This window comes from Meleagris gallopavo, chromosome 5 (genome assembly GCF_000146605.3).
Source record: "Meleagris gallopavo isolate NT-WF06-2002-E0010 breed Aviagen turkey brand Nicholas breeding stock chromosome 5, Turkey_5.1, whole genome shotgun sequence".
In the NCBI taxonomy this organism is placed as follows: domain Eukaryota; kingdom Metazoa; phylum Chordata; class Aves; order Galliformes; family Phasianidae; genus Meleagris; species Meleagris gallopavo.
In genome coordinates, this window is record NC_015015.2 from 37,792,388 (window position 1) to 37,809,287 (window position 16,900).

At 42.1% G+C, this 16,900-nt stretch overlaps 1 protein-coding gene across 2 annotated transcripts in view; it reads left to right on the forward strand.

The window, feature by feature from the left end:
* The window catches only part of ESRRB (estrogen related receptor beta), a 161,586-nt gene that overhangs the window by 116,415 nt on the left and 28,271 nt on the right, over positions 1-16,900 (forward strand). The window contains exon 3 of one of the 2 annotated variants that reach the window (XM_019615760.2): positions 9,995-10,404. In XM_019615760.2, coding sequence (XP_019471305.1) covers positions 9,995-10,404 — 410 coding nt within the window. Of the gene's footprint in view, positions 1-9,994; positions 10,405-11,415; positions 12,489-16,900 lie in introns of those variants that run through there. The other variant, XM_019615765.2, reaches the window with a different exon arrangement.

The window sequence follows — 16,900 nt, forward strand, 5'->3', positions numbered from 1 at the left end:
AGGTGGTGGAGTTGCCGTCCCTGGCAGTGTTCAAGAGGCATCTGGATGTGGAGCTACGAGAGATGGTTTAAGTGCTTGTGGTAGCAATGGTAGTAGGAGGACGGTTGGACTAGATGATCTTGCTTTCCAACCTTGTGATTCTATGATTATAGAAAATATGCTGAAAACTACCAGTGGTGAGGTTTTAAAGACTCAGCAAAAGTGAACTTTTGGGATATCTTAAGTAGGTAGGTAATGATAATCCTGTATGTTACAGTAGTCTAAGGTGTGCAGAAGCAGTCTCCCCAGACCTACGGTTTCTGTTAGCCACAGTGGGCTCTCCACTGTAATCCCTTTCTCTGTTCTGTGCCACATCATGACTCCAGTTTGTAGCACGAGTCTCTTGCCTGCCCTTACCCCCAGACAGTTCTCTTCTCCCTCCCCACCACTCTGCCCACTCCCACTTCCACTCTTTTAATGGTTCTGGGATGGCTTCCCTGTGCCAGATTCAGTGTTTGCTCTCACACAGTTACCTTGCTTTGTTTCTATATTGTCTTAAAAATCCTCCCAGGAAAGGCAGGGATTAAAAAAAAAAAAGTTCAAATTGAAAAGCAGTAATTGTCCATTGTTATTTTACATGCTCTCATGTATGTGAAACTAATTTTAATAAGTTTTTTCAGGATCCATCTAGTTTTGAGTAATGTTTCTGATGATGAGCTACTTAATTATAGATTTCTTCAAGAGCTATAGGTGGAATCTAGGCAAAGCCCATCTGTCCTGTCTGGATTGTCTTGGCAGGGATGGGAGAAAAAAGCAGAGTCCTGCTGCAGCTTTAAGTGTTGAGATGTAAGAAAAATTCCAAAAGATTGGCAATCACTCAAAGTCAGAGAACTCCTGAATGCCTCCAGACTGTAGAACGTTCAAGTTCAGATTTTGTCTGAATAAACTTTGGATACGCTTTCAGTAAATTAGTATTCAGAAGAAATGTTAATTCTGTAGTCTTTCTTCATATTTCCTTCTAGGATGACGTCCTTGATAGATAGGTAGCTCCCATCTTAAATCCTTTCCGAAACACTTGCTGGAATTAAATAGTACTTCAGTGTCTTTCTTTATATTTTTTTTTTTGCTATTTTTCATCACGAATTGTAGGCAAAGCTGAAGAGAGGAGTGCCTTCAGTGGATATCTTCAAATACAAGGAAGTGCAGGCTGAGGAATTTGCACTGGTGGCAGTTTTCTGTCAGAAATGCTAAGATGGTACTGAGTGAAAAAAGAGGTCTGTGTGAGATGAGACGATGGATCAGGCCAGGGTGCAAAAATGAATGTGACATGAATGACTCTTCTGGAGGTTTTCCTTTCCTTGCTCAGCTGAAAAGGTGAATGCAAAATTCTGACGTATGAGTATTTGAAGTGCTCTACTGAATATGTTGTTGTATGAGTATCATTCACTAGTGTCTGAAGGACACTGAAGGTACTAAGAGAGATATAGATTAGAAGTGCCCTAGATAGACGAGGTATAAAGAAACATTCAAGAATAAATGAAGGTCTAGTCGAGCATTTCAACAGGGATTACTGTGTCTAGCTTTGCCATATGCAAGCAAAAATGTTGAACTGGCGTGAGCAATCTTCCAAATGTGGAAATATTAGAGGAAGAAGGTACAGACAGCCTGGAGATGTGAAATATAGAATGACAACAGGAGGAAAAAAGGGTGATGGTAGAATTTAGATAAACAGTGAATAGCAAGTGGATCCTGATCCTTCTTTCATAGTGGTATCAATGGTAAGTCTAAGTAGAAGCATTAGCTCAAGTGCTAAAACGATTCACTCTAAAGGAACAGCCATTAGTACACCATAGGGCAAGGTACCTTCAAAAGGCAATGTGTTAATAAGAGAGTGAGCTGATAATGTATGCCACACCTCCAGATTAATTGTCACTTCATCTGTGTAATACTTCTTACCATTAACTAACAAGAGCCTTGTCTTAAGTGTGAAGAGAAATTACAAGAAGGAGAAGAGGGATGAAGGCTAGCAGGAAATCCATAATGTCTTCTGCCCATGAGCAAGCTTTTTATTTCTTAAGCAGCCTCCAGACAAGTTTGCTGTTGTGGCTTTCATTAGTGCCAGCTAACTTGGACTGGAACAAATCTACTGATACGTAACTGTTCTCTGGTTACACTACGGGTCAAAGGGATAAAAATGTCTTCTGGGCATTAGACAAGCAAATACTATTTGTATAAAAACCAGAGTATGTGTACTTGCTTTCCTGCATCTCCTTATCTAGCAAAAGAACCCAGCTTGGACTTCCTTTGCCCACTCCTGTGCAAGGAATCTTTTCTTCCAGACTACGTGACAGAACTGTCTCATACCACAACCCACTTCAGGAGACCTCATATAATGCAGTCCATCTCAGGGCTGACACTGGAGACAGGTCTTTCGGCTGACTCTTGCAGCTGAGGAGCTCTAGCACTTTGTTGGCTACCTGTCACATTTACCTTTTAGATGCTTCAGCCTTTTGACTCAAAAATTCTTTGCCTGACCTCCTCAAATTACGAAGCAAATTTAAAAGTCCATCTCTCTCTTCAAAGCAAGTTTAAATGGCAAGCCAAGTGTGATGCATTTGTCCAGAATAAGCCAGGTCCAGATGCCCAGCAGAGCCAGAAGCAACAGAAAAGATTGCAATTAGAGTTAGGACGGTGTATTGCATTTATAAAAAAAATGCTGACAATTGCACCTTGTTACAACCTGACTGTCCAGATTGGTGTTCATGCTGTGGAGAAGTGTTATCCACTCCAGCAAACTCATCAATGTTTTGCTAAGCTATGATTTGTGTTTGTTCTGAAGGCAAGCAGGTAGTATTTATTATGTGGCTATACTAGGGATGAATGCTTTGCAGAGTGTCTCTGGGTCTTGCTGTACTTTGCAGAATAGCAACATAGCCTATGCAAGCCAAAGGAAGCTGCTGCTACCAAGCACGACAGAACCCTTAGGAATCATATTTGCACTCCAGAGAAAAATATTTAGGTTGATTTGAGGTTATGACTGTCTTATCCTTTATAGCAAAGCAAAAAGCTATGTTTTAAGTAAAACCTTCTAAATCCTAGGTACTGATATCTTGGCAATTTCTGTTTATGATCTGGCACCCAACTTGGTAATTAAGCCTGTCACCCACGCAGTACCCAGGCTTTTGGGGAAATAAAGTTTGCCCTGGGTGCAGGATATGTTCCTGTGTGATAGAATATTCTCAGAAGAGCTTCCTGGACCGTGGTGGTTAGGACTGACTTTTCCACAATTACTTACTGCACAGAAGTGACACATTAGCAGATCCCATTATTTCTCAGACCGTTGTACGGAAAAGATCTGTCAGGCAGGATGCACCAGTGTCTCTAGATGATGTCCCTCTTATTTGAGGTTCAAATGAAGCAGCGGGGCAGGACAGGCCTTGCTCCCAACAGTACATGGGAGGCTGAGAGCCAGGGCCATGCATGAGCTGTCTGTGGTGCAAGTAGAGCCCACAGGTGGGAGCCACTTGGCCCTGTGGTATGAATGCCTTGTGCCTGCACCCTATAATTACTCAGGTTATTATTGCAGCTGTCATGTCTAGCCTGCCATTTAGAAAATATTATTTGCTTCTGTATCTAAAAAAAGCCACCTGACAAAATTTGGCTTGTTCTTGGGGCTGTGGTGAGTGTTCGAGAAGCTGATCTAGTGCTTGTCAGCCAGCTATGAGTTGTGAAGCTCTCTCATATGGCCCACAGAGGACACAAAGTCTGTCTTGCCCCAGTGGCATCATGGCATGATATGCACATCTCATTTTCACATGCAGTGTAAGTTTGTCACCTGGGTATTGTTAAAATACTGGTAGTAAAAATAGGCCTGTAACATGGAAAGGTTGGATTTTTTAAACTGTTTAATTGTTGGTGTTTCTGCTTATTAAAGAATCTTTAAACTTCCATGGCTGGTCTAAAAATGTCAGTGCAATCCAAAGCATGATTTTGTCACAGGTTGGAACATAAAGTGAGCAGATTTATAGTGGCAGCTTTCTCAGTTTTTTTCAATAAAGCCTTATTTAACTGCGACGACTCCCCAGTTGTGACCTTCAGGACTAATGTAGAGAACCACAAGCAAAGCCATAGAGAATCTGGAAGTTGCAAGCTGTACCAGCATGTTGCCTGCGGGGCTCCTCAATTTATGGTAGATCACAGGACTTTTCAGAATAGAATTCTGTCTGGAGTCTATGTCCATCTGTGAAAACCACCAAAAAAGCCCATTTCTGACCTTTACAATTGCTCCTTGTACATGGGGAAAAAAAAGGTTTTGTTCTGAGGAATTTATGAGAGGATGTTCACTTGCTCGCTCATTACTCATGTTCATACTACATTAGATAGATATATTTCAGATACGTTTTAATGACAACTTCAGTCTTAATGTTGAAAATCTCCAGCAGGCTGTGTTGGTGGCTATGTGATTTAATCAGAAAATACTGGCAGAAGGACTGGCCTACATGGCAGAACTTCTGATGCTCATTCCTAAGTTCCTTCAAGAAAAGAGTATAGCACTGAGATAACCTTCTTTTTCTTGTTGAAGATAATGTATTGAGATCATCCACTAGAGAACATCAGCAGTAATGCTTCTAAACTTCCCTAGCTCCTATTTGGAATAGGGAGTGCTGCATGGAGAACATGCAGGGTCAGATACTTGGTTTTGCATTGGCACTTGGAGCTGCTCAGATGGAATTAAGTTACCGAATTTGGGATATGGTAGCTGATAGAGAATCCTATTGATAGGGGAAAGCTACTTTCTGTAACAGCAACAGATACTGTTCTAGCTATCGTGAAAGCAGCTGTGACCCACCTCTGGTTTTGTCTCTTGAGGCAAGTAAAGGCTTGTAGTTAGAAAATACTGATGTCATTTCCTTATCTAGAACTGGGATAATAAGATGAACATAGCTACAAATGACTATTTCTGGCAAAAGAAAAAAACAAAAAAAATACAGAAAATGTGTAATGAACTTTGTAGAGAAGTAGCAAAGGGTGAAAGGATAGAAAAAAATTGGAGAAATTTCTAATATGAAATCAACATCACTGCTCAAAAGAGGTAACACTAAAGGCATGGGAGCACCTAAAGCACAATCCTGGTCTAAACCTGCATATTTACATCCAGGATCACTGAGATCAGAGCATACTTGTCTGACAGCAGTGTGCACACAAAGGCTAACAACATCATCAGTGATAAACAGCAGTGGGTTTATGAAACGAGAGTAGTCAGACAATAACCTTTCTTGATACAATTAGATAATTAGTGGGCAAAAAGAAAGCAGTGGATAGACTGTCTCTGGACCATGCATGAGCTTTTGACACAAAGCTGTGTAAGATCTTATTAGGGAAATTAGATCAAATTGGTTTTGATACAAATCCTGTGAAATGAATCATGGATTAGCTGACAGAGTATAAACAGAAGGGTTATAGACATTCTTTATCCTTCTGCAAAGGTGGTGTCCAAAAGGGTGCTATTTTGGCTTTAAATATTCATTACCGACCTGAAGGAAAATGTAAGAGATATAATTCTTAAATTTACAGTTGACACAACTGAAAGATATTAAAAACAAATCAGCGTTTAAAAAAAAAAATCTAGGCTGAAAAAATGAGCGTTATTAAAAGGACTTGGCTTTGATAAAACAAGTAAAAATTAGTGGTGTGTGCTTTAAAGGTGATATCAGATCTACTTTAGAACAGGAAGAATCCAAATTTCATATTGTGCACAGCAAGGTGGCAAAGCAGCTTAAGTTCTGAGAACTTGTGAGACAGTGGGTATGCAGTGATGTGAGCTGGTGTGCAGGCTAATGGCTAGTGAAGCTACACATGGCTGGCCTGTAAGTCTGCCTGACTGTGCACTCACTCTCTGGAGAGTCTCTGCCCTGTACTGCTGTGGCATCATTGCAGTGTGCGACTCGGGGCACCTTGCTGCAAGACCTAAGTAAGCTGGAATGAGTCCAAAGAAAGGCCACAAAGATGCTAAAGGGATTAGAAGGAATGACCTATGATGAGGAAAGGTGAAAAGAATGAAATGTTTAGAACCTCTAAGCCTGTTACATGGGCACAGAAATAGTAACGGAGTTTCCTGTGCCAGCGCAAAGGAGAGTTGGATCAAGTCTCTCTCCTTTTACTTTCCTATTAAGGTAACTAGAGCTGAGCAAAATGGCTGTTCATCACTTTGAACTCTTTGCAAAAAAATGTTTAACCATTCTTGAAGTTCAATATATTTTTTTTTTTCTTGCCAGGGGACACACTGAGTCTGCTTAAAAATCACAATGGGATCTCTGTGGGACTTGTAGAAAGTCAGAGCTGGAAAGGCTTAACTCAGTGTCTACTGCCCATTAGTCAGCTATGCAAGTTGTACCCGAGGACACAAAAGAAAAACACAACTCTGGAATGAGTGGATACACCCTAGCTGTGGTTTTTGGTCTGTCTTGGTGCTAAGGGCTTTTGTCTGTAAAGCACTTGTTCAAACCTAACCAGAACTTGCTATGTCTCACTGAAAGGAAAAGAGTATCCTCAACTGTAAGCATGTAGGGTTTTGTTGCTGTATTTGATTGACCACCAGACAGTCACTGTATGGCAGCCTGCATAACTGAGGTTGTGAGTTCAGAAGTGAGTTGGTCCTAGGAGACTGATCTAACCTTTTTTTCTGTTATTTTTTCCTAGTCGACAGAAACACCTCACTGAGTCTGTTTGAGGCAAATCCAGCTTCCCACAACTTGCTGGTGACAAAACAGTGCTAGTCTTCAAGTTTATCAGTTCAGAACTAAGATTTTTTTTAAACAGTGAGGTCTGGACCTATGACAGCAGTTCTGAGAAGTGTTTGCAAACAACCGTCCTGTCTTTTTTGTGATTCCCTGGTTTATGATGGCCTGGGAGAGCAGTGTTCCTAGGTAAACTCCACTGTGGCATCTTGTCTTGCAAATAGTGATTACACTATACTACACTAATACGGTAGACAGGACTTCCAAAAATACTTCCAAATCTGAAAAAGTGAACAGCCTTATGCTCCAACAACCAGCCATAGCAGGAGTAGCTCTGTTTTCCATATTCAGGTTTGACTTCGGATTTGTAAAGGGTGCCATTAAGATGGAGGTGTACCAGGCTGAGTCTGTTTTACACGTGGCTAACATGAAGAATGTGCAATGTTGTCCTAGTTGGAGCAGATATAAGCACAGGTGCAGAGGACTTCTGTCACCTCTGTTTAACCTTAATTCTCTGAAGTCCTTCTACTCCCAGTTTTCAGTATCTTTTCTAATACAGTTCAGAATCTTGTTTGTTGCTCCTTCATTTCTTCCCAGTCAGTGGATTCTGGGCTTTTTAAGAGACAGAAGCTGGGATTTGAACTTACCTGACTGAATCTGACAGTTCAGCTTACCTCCTTGTCATGCCTTTTTCATAGTGTTGTCCTCTGTCTGCCCTTAACATGCAACTTCAGCTTCTTTTTCTGTGGAGTTCCTCAGTGCAGAAAAGTTTTTTTTTATGGTGGTTTTGCCTTCCACTTTGATCCCAATCTCATGTTTCTACGCCTGGTGATCTTCAGGTTTTTATTACTATGCACCCCTCAGGTAGAGAAAGGTTCCTGAACTGGCCAGCACAGCAGCTTTTTGCTTTGCTTTCTGCTTTTCTGGGAAAAGCATGGGGATTCATCAACTCATCACTCTGTCCCTGAGTGGGACTAAACTCTTGATCCCTCTCAAGTAACACCAGGCAAAGCAGCCCAGGAACGTGAGATGCCTGCCCATAGTCTCAAGGTCAATCATCTTGCCAAATAATGGACTTGTATGATCGATTCCTGGAGATGGGAGATGAGGTCAAATGCTGACGATGAAACAGAGAAAGGAAAATCAAGAGATACTTGGGTCAAATGAGATCATAAGGATGTAGAACTGTAAAGCTGTTGTGTATCAGACATGTACATTCATATCAGTAGACAGAAATGATGTATGTAATGTATACACGCCAGTGTTGCCGTGTCACAAAATGTTTTGTCTTGTCACCTGATGGATCAGACCTCTTGGCAGGAGGAGTTGCCATAAATACCAGGTAAATAGGCTGAAACTGAAATAGAAATGGAAATTACCCACATGACCATGGTGTGGTAACTTTAAACCAGTGGACCTTCCAAAAAGAAATTTAAGCATCTCCAGGCAGTCAAAATTCTTTGGACATGTCATCAGGAAAATCACTTGATTGCATATTTTTAGGTTTTTTTAAAAGCTGTTGACAAATTATCTTGCTGGAGAGAAAATCTGACCTCTCAGGTTAATACTATTATCAATTTAAAAGTGTTTGAGACAGAAAACAAAGAGTAGGCATACCCTACCCAGAGAAGAAGTGGAGGTCAATTCTCAGCATGGTAAAGGTTAACATGGACAGCCCAAAAAGTTCTGTGTTGTGGTGTTTGATTCATGCATTAATGATCTTCAAAGTGGGCAAGCAATGAGACACTGCAGATGACAGTACATTATCAAGAAAGATTGAAGAGCCCCAGAGGATTGTAACAACGCTAGGTGCGTGGACAGCACAGTGGTAGATGAAGTGCATTGCTGACCATTGCAGTGTTGTGTTCCAGAAGACATTAGTTTGATTTTTCATAGATCTTAATGGATTCTAAATTAACTGTAGCAACTCTTGAAAAGGTCTGAGAGTCTTAGTAAGTAACTTGCTGATATTGTCTGTTAAAGAAATGATAATAATTTAATTTTATGGGAGGAGAAAACAAGCAAATAATATAAGGAGTTATATAAGTGATGGGCTGAAAATAACATTGCAAATGTGGAAATGTCACTAGGTAATTGATGGCATACCTTTGTCTTGACTGCTATCCAGATCTTCAGCTGGAGAAGTGGTGGAGTAGTGCCAGTTTCATACTACTGAGGAGTTGCCTTGTTGAATTCTTCTGGACTGAACAGAAATAGCCAAAGTAGATGAAATTCAGAGATGGATGATGAGACAGATCTGAGGTTTGCAAAAACCTCATGTGTGAATGCATGAAGAACAATTATATGGTTAATGAAAGTCTGAATTAGGAGAACATAGGAAAAGTACATGACAGGAGAAGGAGAATTAGGAGATGTCCAGGGAATCTGGGAGGCTGCAAATACAGCATGCACAATAGAAGTGATTATTTTTTTTATTTGTTCATAGACTAAACGAGTAATCCCTGCATCTCATTTCCATATGATATCATCAGAATTAGCAGTGTTCTAAAAAAAGACTGAACTTTCACATGAACAATAAGATTACCTTTGACTGCAGTTAATAATAATAAAAGCTTTCAAATTTGGTAAAGATGCCATCCCTGCATATACTTTAGAGCATATGACTCTATAAGAAGTGGAAATTTGAGAGAAGCCTTTGTATGCATATGTCTTACGCTAGTAAACAAAAGGGAGATTAATATTTAAGATTAAGCTGGATGAAGCTTTTGATCAGATCAGTTTCTTTCAGTTTCTGAGCTCCCATTTTAGTGATGTTAATGAAGAGGAGGAGGGAATCCAACATGAAAATAACAGAGACTTCTGTATTACAAAAGAAAATCCATTCTGAATAGATCTTTCTTGCAGAGTGTGCTTGTGTACTCTGCTTAGAGCCAGGGCAGGGAATCCTGAACTAATTGAGAATCTTTCTCATTTGGCCAGCCACACATAGGCTCATTTCTTTCTGCTTTCCCAGGGTTTGTCTGCTCTGGGTAGCTTCTGCCTCATCAGCACTGATGCCCCTTCCAAGCATTAGCCTGTAAACAGCCTGGAATTGTGATTTACATGATGGCCTAGACTTTCTCTGTGTGATTTGGTGGGAAGTAGGCAATGGTTCTTAGTGATTTGTTTTGTATCCCTGAGGAGAAGCACCTGTGTGGTGTTGGACTGCCTGAGCCAACTGGAATTGGACTGAGGTGGGAAAGGAGAGCTCTCCTTTGACTACCCTGGAGCTGCATTTAGCCAGGAGGCCGCTGAACATCTTCGCTCTCTCTTTGCAGGCTGCTCGGCAGAATGGCCACGGAGGAGCGGCATCTCTCCTCCAGCTGTGGGTCCTTCATCAAGACCGAGCCCTCCAGCCCATCATCTGGCATCGATGCCATCAGCCACCACAGCCCAAGTGGCTCCTCCGATGCTAGCGGTGGCTACGGCATTGCCATGGGTGGCCACCCCAATGGCCTGGACTCACCGCCCATGTTCAATGGCACAGGGATTGGTGGTGGGTCCTGCCGTAAGCGTTACGATGACTGCGCCAGTGCCATCATGGAGGATTCACCCACCAAGTGCGAGTACATGCTTAATGCCATCCCCAAGCGGCTGTGCCTGGTGTGCGGGGACATTGCTTCTGGGTACCATTACGGTGTGGCTTCCTGTGAGGCATGCAAAGCCTTCTTCAAGAGGACTATTCAAGGTACAGTGTACCAATTTTTGTCAGTCTTAACCAGTGATCAGAAATTCCTTAGATGACTTTGATAACCTCAGTGCATGTGTATGTAGACAAATTGCAGCTCACTTATCTTGCGAATACAATTCACGTATGTGGTACATATCTGTGCCCTGAGTGCCAAAGGCATGCTGCAGGTGTGTACATGTACAGTTCCAACAATATAGCTGAAAGTAGAAGTGCATACAGGCGGGCTCTGATATCCTCAGATGCTTGGGTGTACTTACACAAGCAGACTATGTATGAGCAAACATGCCTGAACACACAGATACTCTCTAACTGAAAAAAGGACGCAATAATTCACGTTGTAATGGAAAGCATACTAGTGGGTTGACTAGAGAGCAAGCCAATGTGTGGGTAGCTGGCTGATGTCAGCCCACCACTCCAATATTCTCTTGATTTCTGTGAAATGAAGTCCACTTGTGCGGAAAGCACTCCTTTTTTTTTTTTTTTTTTCATTGACTGGGCCAGTCATAACTAATACTCCATCACTGGGAATGTTCAATTCTGGAGTAACAGAGCAATACAGGGTGCAGATTAGCATGGATCTCTACAGAATTGACTGTTTCTAGTTTAATTTTTTTAAGATTCCAGATGTATAGTGGCAAGGAGATACTGCTATCGAGATGATCATTCTGTATTGCCCCACTGAGTCTTCCTTTTTCATTATGCTATGTGGAAAGGATGTCCATCCCTAGAGCACTGGCCTATACTCTGGCAGACTTTCTGTGATATGTCATTGCTGAATCTCCTGTGATTGGACTTTTAGTCGTACTTCTGACTGTCAACACAGACTCTGTTCCTTCTCCAGCACTTGGATCTATTCCCTGTGTTTCTTTTTGGCACATTTGGGTACTACAGGAGGGAAAGGGTATTACTCTGAAGCAAAGCCCTTATGGGCTCTTTATACAGGAAGAAACTGAAAAACTAACCCCTCATGGGAGCAATACAAGAACTTCTTTGTGGCAGAGCGGAATATAGGTTTAACCTGGAGAGAGGAAAAAGAAATCTAGGAAGTTTTGAGAAGTTGAAAATGATCCAGAGCAACCGTAACTAGAGCCTGTAATCAGCCTTGGTGTTATATCAGCTGATTTCATCCTAGGAAGGGAGACTCTTTCTCTCCAAGCCCTGCTCCCCAGCACAGCCATATTCTCCCTGCGGTTCCCTAATTGATTGCCTGTTAACATGTAACAGATGGGGGGAAGGAGTAAGTGGAGATTTCTCTCACCCTGTCATCAGCTTGTGTTAGTGACTGAGGCACCAAAAGGCTTCAGTTCCCAGTAGTGGGAGAGTCCAGTGTGCTGTGCCAAGTGTGAGCGGTTCCAGCTATGGAGCTGAAGGCTGAGCCTAGGGAGACTGGGTAGGCAATAGGATTGCACATTTTGGTTGACTCAGGAAAATGTGAAATTCCTAGGGCTGTGCTATAGTGTATGCTGTATCCACTCAATGCTGGGTATACAGGGGAAAGAGCTCAAGTATAACATACAAGAGACAGGAAAAACATTTCCAAAAGGTATTCATTCTTCATCTGTATTACACCCAATTTGCAGACTTTTTTTTGAGTTAAAAGGGTTTTTTTTGAGGTAAAGTTTTATTTTTATTTTTATTTTTAATTAAAGTATGGCAGAACCTGGCAGCTCTGCCACTTACTCTTCCTTTCAGCCAGGTGAGGCCAGGTTCAGGTTCTATCTGAAAAAGCAGATAGAACAGGTCCTCAACATCATGAAGTCCACTGCTTTTTGACTGATGGGAAGGAGATAGGCTGAAAGCCAGCAGGGACATGGTTGGGTATCTCTGATGTCATAAAATCATAGAATCATAGAATGTCTAAGGTTAAAGGGGCCTTAAAGATCATGGGCAGGGCTGCCACCCACCAGATCAAGGTTGCCCAGGGCCCCATCCAGCCTCACCCCGAGGACCTCTGAGGATGGGGCACCCGCAGCTTCTCTGGGCATCTTGAAATGTGCTACTGTTGTTGTTAAGACAAGTCTGATTTGAAAGCGAAATTTCATACTAGTTAAATGAAGTGAAATAGGTCTGTTACAAGAAAGGTAACGTATTGCATATTTCTGAATTAAAAACTTTAAAAATTCATATTCCATAGAAATCCTACATAATTCTCTCATCTAAGTTTAGGACAAATGCTATGGATGTGTATTCATAATCTAACTATATTCATTCTTGTAATAGTTTGCTCAGCAGATAGAACATTATAGATCAATCAAATACATTGCCATTAGCTTTTGTTTTTCAGTTCTAACTGGTAAACAGTTTTACCTCTCTGAGCATTAAACTAAGAACAGTGCTACATAACCATATGACTGCCCTTATTATTCAATATATTCATGACTATGACTGCCCTTCATCTATTTTTCATTTTCAAATAGTGAAAATTAAGGCTATTCCTAAAATGACCCATTAATATAAAACCTTGAAGCTCAGCAAAATAAACCTGAATTAAGATTTCCCTCTCTGATCTTTGTGAGTCAGTCTGTTGTGTACTTGGAACTCGTACCCATAAGGTGAAACAACAGGACTTACAAGAATTCATATTGAGGAGAATGGGGCATTGGAGAGTCAGAGAGAAAATACATCTTTAACATCATCTTCTGAATGGCCAGGTTGTTTATCAGGCAAAGCGTCTGCATCCATAGATTCTCTGCTTGAGTCTTGCAAACTTCAAACTCTGTGAACATTGCTACACAGCTGCTATGCCTGGATGCCCTCACACCACAAAGGGGCTTAAAATGTGGATAATGCAGCTCAGAAGATTTATGTGGATTTGTAACAGGCTTGAAAATCCACGGTCTTTTAGGTCCTCCTGGTTGTATTTATAGTGATCAGCATGGCTGCTGGGAAGGTAAGAGCAGCTGAGAGAGTCTGCACATCTTCCTGAGCGCAAAAGTCTTCCACAAGTACAGCAAAGAACCTGTGAGATGCAGGAGGGAGGTTTGTGACCCTGCAGTAGTGGCTGTGGCAGTCAGGCTCTGTCCTGTCCCTCTGTCCTTCTTATATTTCTCAGATGGGAATTCACAGCAAAAACACAGTGTCTTAGACTTCCAAAAACTTTTGTAGCATGGCCAGAAAAAGCGCAGTATTTCCAGGATCTAGTGCCTGACTGCTATTTATTGTCATAGCTCTAGTACTTGAAGTCAGAAAATTATCTGCAGTTGATCTGCAGTTGTTAGTTTTGCATTTTATTTTTGCCTCAGTGCATCTATAGAGATTGCTTTGTACAGAAGGATCTGTTATCTGAAACTTCAATAGGTAAATACTTCTGTGTCAGAAATCTGTGTCTGCAAGAAAGTATGGCAGGCTGAGAGAAAGCTGTGTGCTGCCGCTAGAGAGCCCCAGGGCTCATGTCCTGCAGCCACATGCAGGCAAGAAGGTGACTTGACCAAGGCTGTGCAAAATGTCCAAGTCCTTTTGCATGGAGCAGAGAAGGCAAACAGTGCTGGTATTACACCTGGAGAGACCTCTATTTGCTCTCCTAGAGCTTTTCCTCTGATTTTCACAAAGTACCCATCCTCACACCAGGACTCAGATGATGATATCTCAGCTAATTTAAGCGGAAGGTAACAGAGAATCCCCTGCATGTTTCCTATCAATGTTCCCTTGTCCTGCTGTAGAAGAGGTTGGACTGGTGCCCACTGAGAGCAGAGACAATGTTGGTCACTCACCATGGGCCATTTTACAGTTTTTAGGTCTTTTTTCAGTGGGACACCCAAATGACCAGCTTGCCTTTGGAACTGGAGAAAAAAAAAGCAAAAACAAAACCAAACAGATTCAGGACAAAAGTTTGCAAGTCCTGAAATGAAGGGATCATCAGAGCTAGTGGCTAGTTGAAAAGTTTGGTTGCTTTCTCTTGTAGCCGTACCATGGAGGCACTATGCTCTGTGCTTGATGGAACTCTCCTAAACCTACAATATTCTGAAAGCAGTACTTGAAGGGAAAAAAAAGAAAAAAAACAAAGAAAGAAAGAAGGATAAAAGGCAACAAATGCATGAGCTGAGAAGGCTGCAAGACGGATTTCCCTGCAAATTCCTCTCAGCCCTCTGGCACCACAGGACTCAGTAGTGTGGCACCATGCTGCTGGTCATAACTGCAGTTTGTTGCATCAAATCGTAGGGGTGAAAGAAAACTTTTTATCCTGAACAAATAAAACTTGGCACGTAATAGCAAATATGTTGAAATGTAGGCTTTTCACTGAAATTCAGGAAAAGCTTGACTAAGGAAACAGAGGGCAAGAGAGATGGATATGCAGCAATAGCAGGATGGAGCATGCAAGGGAGAGGATAGGGAAAGAATGGTGAAGAGGAATGCAGAAGAAACCAGAAAGAAAGAAGAGGTTCAGTTGTTTGCTTGTTTGTTTCAGAAAGCAGAAGTTGAAAAGATTTCATCTCTGAAGACTTTCCTGGTTATTTCTGTTTGATTGTCCCTGAGGTTTCGTTCCTTCTATGTGGGGGAGTAGGCAGGATCTGACTAAGTGGGGGGGAGCAGCTTGTGCTTTCAGTGCTATACTAATTCTGAGCTCATCTCAGTTGACGAGCCAAGTCCATAACATGAGCAGGAGCTGTGTGACAAGTTACCACCTTCCCCAAGCTCAGGGAGTCATTCTCCCCCTTCCCAGATCCTCCCCTTCCAGAGAGGACGTGGTCGTCTAGGAGACTCCAAGCTCTGGTGTGCAATTTTCAGGTATTCCAATTATGTGTGCACTGAATATTTTGTTCCAAACTGTTTATCAGTCAAAGGTCCCTATTTTAGAGAAAATAGGGTAATTTTAGAGTTCTCCAGCATAAAAAAACATGACCTGTCACTTCAGTAGTCCTTGGCTGTTCCTTAGCATCTCTCATCTAAAGACTTTAAAGTGCAGTTAGACCCTAATGAATCAAGACTCACGATTCCCCCAGAAGACAGGTTTGGTAGCTCACCCAATTTTGATGATGGGAAGATCAGGACACAGAGAGGAAGTGATTTGACCTCTAAGAGGAAAGCTCAGAACAAATCCAGACTCTGATCTGGTCACCAGCCACTTGGTTTTTTTGAAGCTGTTTTTTAGGTCAGCCTTGTGTGGTGGCATCGGTGAGGTCCTAGCAGGTATTTTGGATCAAATGTAAATGTTACCTTAACTAAGGAAAGCTTTTCTAATAAATGACAGTTCAAAGCAAGGCCTTATCTACTAGATTATCCTGTTTTCTTGCCTTTTCTTTCTAGGTCACATAATCTACAATTCACAATACAATATGTGCCACAAATTTATACTCGTATAAGGACTTGTCTGTCTGAACTCCCGTGTGCACGGAGGCCCTTCTGCACCCCAGCTGCTGTAGCAAACAGAGAGCACTCTCCAAGTGCCAGCAGCCAGGCTGATGGTGTGACCGCCAGCCACTGCGAGGCTGCTGGAATTCCGATGAGTTAATCTCATCACTTTATCATAGGGCACTTACAGAAATTACAGGAGCTGCGAGCAGCTCGCTGTGCTGGCAGCCGGCCCCAGGACCCATAAAAGAAATTGAGAGAACAAACAATAAAAAAAGTCAGAGAACTTTCTTACAAAGTTTTGGAGATGAGTTTTTCTTGGATGAATTCTGCCTGGATAATGCTGATAGTGCCTTCCCTGGTGACGTCCTGCAAACAGTTGGGTATTGCCCCCAGCTGTAGCTTTCAGTCTATCCAGTACAGGGTACATTTAGGGCTTGATAAAAAAAAAGTCTGTTTAGCTTGGCAGCACTATCTTGTGTCTCTTATTGTCAGATCTTGTATGAAGAGAGCACACTGGGCTTCACCTGTAGCATTGACCCAGCAGGGCAGGCTGCAGGACATGGTTGCTGGTGCTTTCTTCCTTCAGACTGGGAACGGGGTATGTGTAAGGACATGCAAGCCTGTGTTCGATGTGAAGGCAATAAGACATGCTGAAAGGGATGCCCCACTGGTGCTAGGTGTATTTTTCTCACTTTTACATACCCACAAACCCTGTGGCTGCAGCACTGCATGGTGGCTGCTGTGTTGCCATATGGGAAGGGGAGCTGGCCCAGTGGCCACCCCCTTCTGGCTCTGATGTTTTAACAGTTGTGATCCCAGTACAAAATGCCTTTGAAAGCTGCATATTCAAATTATGCCTACATGGTACATATGATACCCAGTACTTACTCTGACTCTTTCAGTTGAGTTGTGATCTAAGCTACATAGACCATTTCCAGTACTTTGTCAGGGGGAGGCATGAAGAAGTTGAAGGATCTGCCTGACTCATTGTAGAGGGACCTTGAACTGCTGGAGAGGGCTGTCATTGCTTTCTGCTGCTGTTAGGGCTCTGTGCCCTTGGGTGTCTCTGTCTTAGGAGGTGAATTTTTGGCCTTGAAACCATAAAATATGAAATATTTTGCTCTCCAAAACCCTGGTGCTGGTTTTGGTGTGCAAGGTGAGCATTGAAACTAAGGCAAGACCTTCAAAAGTGAGATTACGG